The sequence below is a fragment of the Olea europaea genome, chromosome 13, assembly GCF_002742605.1.
Source record: "Olea europaea var. sylvestris chromosome 13, O_europaea_v1, whole genome shotgun sequence".
In the NCBI taxonomy this organism is placed as follows: Eukaryota; Viridiplantae; Streptophyta; class Magnoliopsida; order Lamiales; family Oleaceae; genus Olea; species Olea europaea.
Genome location: NC_036249.1, coordinates 10372366 through 10377975, shown reverse-complemented (window position 1 = coordinate 10377975; position 5610 = coordinate 10372366). Strand labels below are relative to the sequence as shown.

Genomic DNA, 5610 nt, shown 5'->3' with positions numbered 1-5610 from the left:
AATTCTAGACAAAAAACAACCAGCAATTAAATTTGGTTTATTCTTGGATAACAATCCCCTGGACGTCTAATTGTGGGACGCCACACAACCCCCCCTCGTCCATGGGGTTGTCAAAGGGTTTTCCCCATTAAATTCTCAAATAAAGTTGGGTGTACAAACCTCATTCCTCAGGACTTGTACGGGTCTCTTCCACTTCATTAAAAAATGTATCTCAAAAATGCCTACCCTTATGTGTTGTGAGAAGCATATGGGGGGGTTTTGCCTTGGCACTATAGCTTTGTCCTAAATTCTACTATCCAAGTACATGTAGAGAGTGTTTGACACCCATTCTGTTGGAAAAATAAATTTTAAAATAGTAGATTGAGTTGATGAAAAATAAAGAAAAGTTTTTGATTTATGTATGATATTATTTTTACAAAAAATATGGAGAGAAAGAGAGAAAAATGCATTTTGATAAAAATGAGAATCAAACAGGGTTGTAAATTCATCTGTATAAAAAAAATGTACAAGGGCATTTTTGATAAGTCAAAGAATTACCGTTGAACTGGTAGTTTCATCCTGCCACGGCGACCACACCCTACCTACTGAGATAGTAATTAAAAGTCAACCAATGTACTTGTGACTCACTTCGCGAACGTGTCCAAATTCCATTTGTTAATCTCTTGTATTAGCCAACAGATTTCGTCCACGTGTCAGCCCACTCACTCCGTGCTTTTCGTGAATTCGACCTCACACAACGCCATTCCGCTCAAAAGTACCAATTTCTCACTATTTTCACTTCCACTTCCACTTCTTCACATTTTTCAGCCTTCAACGTTAATTAAATCAAAGAATCTTGATTTTTTTGTTTGTTGGGTACCATGAAAATGAAATCTCTGGTAATTCTCTCGATTTTTCTATGCTTAATTTGCGTCAAAACGGCTGTGTGTTCTCCCAAAATTGAAGAAGATGAAGATCTCAAGTTCCTGGAACAAGAAGAAGTGAGCAATGCTGAATCATCTGATGATTCTCATCCTTATGGTATCCCACATGACTACGAAAACTACGACGATTTGGAAGATGAGGAATCGACATATTCGGATGAGGATGGTAGTTATGATGCCCCGGTGGTTGATGAAACCCACGTGATTGTGTTAAAGGAATCTAATTTTTCTGAGTTTATTGAGAAGAATAAGTTCGTGATGGTGGAGTTTTATGCTCCGTGGTGCGGGCATTGCCAGGCACTGGCGCCGGAGTACGCGGCGGCGGCGACGGAGCTGAAAGAGGAAGGGGTGGCACTGGTGAAGGTGGACGCTTCTGAGGAGACGGAGTTGGCGCAGAAGTTTGATGTTCAGGGTTTTCCGACTGTGTACTTCTTTGTTGATGGGGTGCATAAACCCTACCCTGGTCAACGAACCAAGTAAGTTTTTCGTGTTTATTTAGGATGAATAGCATGTATTTACGGTTTCATACGCGATTGATGAATGGAGAAACATGGTTTCACTGCTTGGATAATTTGATTTGGATTTTGCGCATTCAGGGACGAAGTTACAGTAAGAATTTAGGGTGGACTAAAAAATTTTAGAAAATTGTCAGTAATATTTAGTAATCAAGAATTTAATACCAAATACTGGATGACCCCTTCTCAATATTCTCATGGCAGTAACTTTTTGATTTTAATCTTATTTGTTTAGTTTCTGCATCTAACAGTTGTGTAGAATGAATTGTTTAAATTGTATTGAATTTATGAGTTCGTATGTTGTTAGAACTAAATTGCTCGTCTTCTCTATTTATTTTGCAGAGATGCTATAATTACTTGGGTGAAGAAGAAGACAGGCCCTGCTTTGTATAACATCACAACGACAGAGGAGGCTGAACGCATCTTGGCTGCAGAAGAAAAAGTAGTTTTGGGTTATTTAGAGAGCTTGGTGGTATGACTTCTATTGCTGTTCAAATTGTCTTAGAATTTTGGAGAGTCTAAAACTGTATATACTACTCATTTGCCCAAAAATATTACAGGGTTCAGAAAACGAGGAACTTTTGGATGCTTCAAAGCTGGAAGACGATGTTAACTTCTACCAGACGACGAGTCCTGATGTGGCAAAGCTCTTCCATATTGATCCCAAAGCCAAACGTCCAGCTTTGGTCATTATTAAGAAAGAAGCTGAAAAAATTAACCATTTTGGTTAGTTACCTTGGTCTTTATACATTTTTGCAGTCAAAGTTTCTTTAACATCACTTTTAATAATTATCTCTTATTTATACAGATGGTCAGTTCACTAAATCAGCAATTGCTGAATTCGTGTTTGAGAACAAGCTTCCTCTTGTCACCAACTTCACTAGAGAAAGTGCTGCACTGATATTTGAGAATCCAATTAAGAAACAGGTGATACATGTTAATACTAAATATATATTTTCTGTCTTCCTTTTTAATGTTCTGATTCGTGGTTCCTTTCTCAATCACAGTTGATACTATTTGCTACTTCCAACGATTCAGAGAAAGTTTTGCCCACATTCCAAGAGGCAGCAAAGGCTTTCAAGGGAAAGGTGACTAGTCAGTTTTCATTATAATAACGAAAATTAAATCCAGATAAGATCTTTAAATTGGTTGTCGATCTTTTCATAGGAAAAGGGTGATTGTAAGACTAGTTTTACCTTTTGGATCAGAATGGAAATTTACATAAATTTAGTAAAGTTTACTATAAATTTTTGTTGTAAGTTACCATGAATGCTTTTGGAGCATATCTCTGATTGTTAAATATACGTTTATCTTGCTACCATTTATCATTCTGAGGACTATTATGAATAAAATTTCTTTCTAGATACTGAGACTATCTTTGTTCATTAAGAAGGTTGCTTCTATAATATCTTCTTTAGTGCCAGTTGGAATCTAGTTCATCCCAACCTTTTTTCTCATTTACATATTAGAATTTATTTATCAACCATCTTGCAGCTCATATGTGTTTTTGTGGAGTTGGATAATGAAGACGTTGGAAAACCAGTTTCTGAGTATTTTGGAGTCACTGGAGAGGCTCCAACAGTAAGTTCTTGTTATATTTGACTGTCGAGATGAATGCACTTTATATTTCTGCTCTAAGTTCTGATCATTTTGTTATATATTTGAAGCATTACATTTGATAACTAGACTGTCGAATGCAGGTTCTAGCATATACAGGTAATGATGATGCCAGGAAGTTCATCTTGGATAGTGAATTGACCATAAGCAGCATCAAGGTTTGTTGCTGGCATTCTTAACATTGTTTTATCCGGAATCGAAAGAGTACATGCTCTAATACGTTATTTTTTCATTATTTAGTCTTTTGGAGAGAAGTTTTTGGAAGACAATCTTAAGCCCTTCTATAAATCAGACCCTATTCCGGAGAACGTAAGTTCTGATCTTTTACACGTGCTGAAGTTGATTTGCTTATGTATTCTTTTCAAACATCGATACGCCTTTTGTTGGAGCAGAATGATGGGGATGTAAAAATAGTGGTTGGTAACAATTTTGATGAAATTGTGTTGGACGAGTCAAAAGATGTTCTTCTCGAGGTACTAAATCTTCAATTTGATGGTATTGACTATAAAATTCAATAGAATTTTGATATGTTCGCTCTATATCTAGTGGTGGTTCTGATAAGTGTTTTAAAAATAGATATATGCTCCTTGGTGTGGGCATTGCCAATCACTCGAACCTATATATAATAAGCTTGGCAAGCATTTGAGAGGTATCAATTCCCTTGTCATTGCCAAGATGGATGGTACTACAAATGAACACCCCCGAGCCAAGGTAATTACCGTAATTTCTTGCTTACGAGACTTTGTAAGCCTTCTGGCATTAGATAATATCGTCTGTAAAATGTTGTATTTTTTGCAGTCTGATGGTTTTCCCACACTTCTTTTCTTCCCGGCTGGCAATAAGAGCTTTGATCCGGTTAGCACTACCTCATTTCTTTTCTATGATAATGTCCACCCCACCCTCCTAGTTCCAAACTCAAGTTACTGCCAGAATTTGATTTTGCACAATAATGATTTTTACACAGATTACTGTTGACACGGATCGCACTGTGGTAGCATTCTACAAGTTCCTCAAGAAACATGCATCTATTCCGTTCAAGCTTCAAAAGCAGCCGCAAGAGAAATCCAAGGTTTCTGATGGTGCTGCATCCCATGAGACGAGCAGCAACGATATGAAGGATGAACTCTGAGGTTTATGCCTGTCGGTTTAGATACAAAAGTGGATGAAGAATGAAGAGTATCCAAACGCGTCGTATGAGGTTAGCCCAAAATTTTGATTGGATTTCTTATCGACTCCATGAAGGTTTTTCACCGTTAAGTTATCATTGTATGCTTTGATCATTTAGATTTGGACACATGAAAGTAGGGAAAAATTATGAAACAGATTTAGCTCTATGAAGCAAATTGAATAGAAGTGTTTGTAATTGAATAGTTATTGTGAAATTAAATGTCACTTTGCCGATTAAGCCTGAATGGTACCGGCGCTTCAACTCCTCATTGCTTGATCTCTCATTTACGTATAGACGATTATTGTAATGTAATGGTATGTTTGATGTCTTTGACTAATTAATGATACAAGAAATTATTGCACCCTCGTTTTCTCATGTTGAGGGTAAAATCTTGTATAGATTAAATAGCAAAATAATAAGCAATATAACGATTTGGGTTAACCCTCTCAATAAAGTCGACATTTTGAAATGGAATCTTATATCTCAATATGGTATAATAGTTCACTAAGTTCGAAGGAGCAATTTGTTCTGTTTGATGTTCAAATGACAATGGAATCTAACAACTGATTTTCTTAAACGAACCACCATCATTGAAGGACATGATAAATTGTCATATCGATTAAATATTCGTATAATAAACAACATATTAAAAATTACGATATTCCTCATTCAATACTCTCTAATTTATCTTACAAAGTCTGCCCTAACGATATAAACAGGGTCACTTTTAATCATGAGTGGCATTTGAAATGACATTTATTCAAAAGCTTTGCATAAATGTACACTTGTGTCAATATTTGACTTTTCAGATTACATGATACAAAAATGATAGTGTATTGAAACGTATAATGATTATTAACTAGTAAAAACAATCAGATTGAGGCTTTTACAATACAATACAACAAGTAATGGCGAGGGAAAAGTTAAACAAAAAATCTTGTTGCCAACAGGTTGAATCGGTAGGTAATGAAATCTTATCTAAAAAATTTTGTAGAGATTTTAGGGTCATGACCAAGTATGATTATCTGTTAAGTACTTCTTAATGTGGGTTAATGACATGGTTAAATATAAGTGTATTTTGTACACTTTTTTATGCCTCTAAATTAGAGTAATTGTTGGTATTTTAATGAATTGTGGCTTAATTTGATTTGAGTTGTGTTTATTAAGTACATATGATTGGAGAAAAATGATGAAAAATGGCCTCAATTGCAAGAAATCCGAAGCTTATGGACTAAAGTGCAAATAATCAAAACCTTTGTCAAGCATCGGAATGAAGATTCAAGAATGGTAGGATACAGAAGATCGAGAATAGAAGGTAATGAAATGAAAATGAATGAATGTGTTGTGTTGTTCCGAACAAAGTGCAATTCTATATTTATTATTAATA

At 35.5% G+C, this 5610-nt stretch overlaps 1 protein-coding gene across 1 annotated transcript; it reads left to right on the top strand.

Annotated features, from left to right (window-relative positions):
• Positions 1-745: 745 nt before the first annotated feature.
• On the top strand, positions 746-4491 carry LOC111407553 (protein disulfide isomerase-like 1-4). The gene is made up of 12 exons (XM_023037116.1): positions 746-1399; positions 1781-1910; positions 1999-2164; positions 2247-2365; positions 2446-2526; positions 2933-3019; positions 3139-3213; positions 3296-3364; positions 3448-3528; positions 3632-3766; positions 3854-3910; positions 4020-4491. The coding sequence occupies exons 1-12, from the start codon at positions 861-863 to the stop codon at positions 4182-4184; spliced, it is 1704 nt and encodes a 567-aa protein (XP_022892884.1). The 5' UTR covers positions 746-860; the 3' UTR covers positions 4185-4491.
• The last annotated feature ends 1119 nt before the right edge of the window (positions 4492-5610 follow it).

Coding starts and splice junctions, on each gene's coding strand:
- LOC111407553 (XM_023037116.1), top strand. CDS start 861: ATGAAAATGAAATCTCTGGTAATTCTCTCGATTTTTCTATGCTTAATT. Junction 1,400..1,780: donor TACCCTGGTCAACGAACCAA/GTAAGTTTTTCG, acceptor TTTATTTTGCAG/AGATGCTATAATTACTTGGG. Junction 3,529..3,631: donor CAAAAGATGTTCTTCTCGAG/GTACTAAATCTT, acceptor TTTTAAAAATAG/ATATATGCTCCTTGGTGTGG.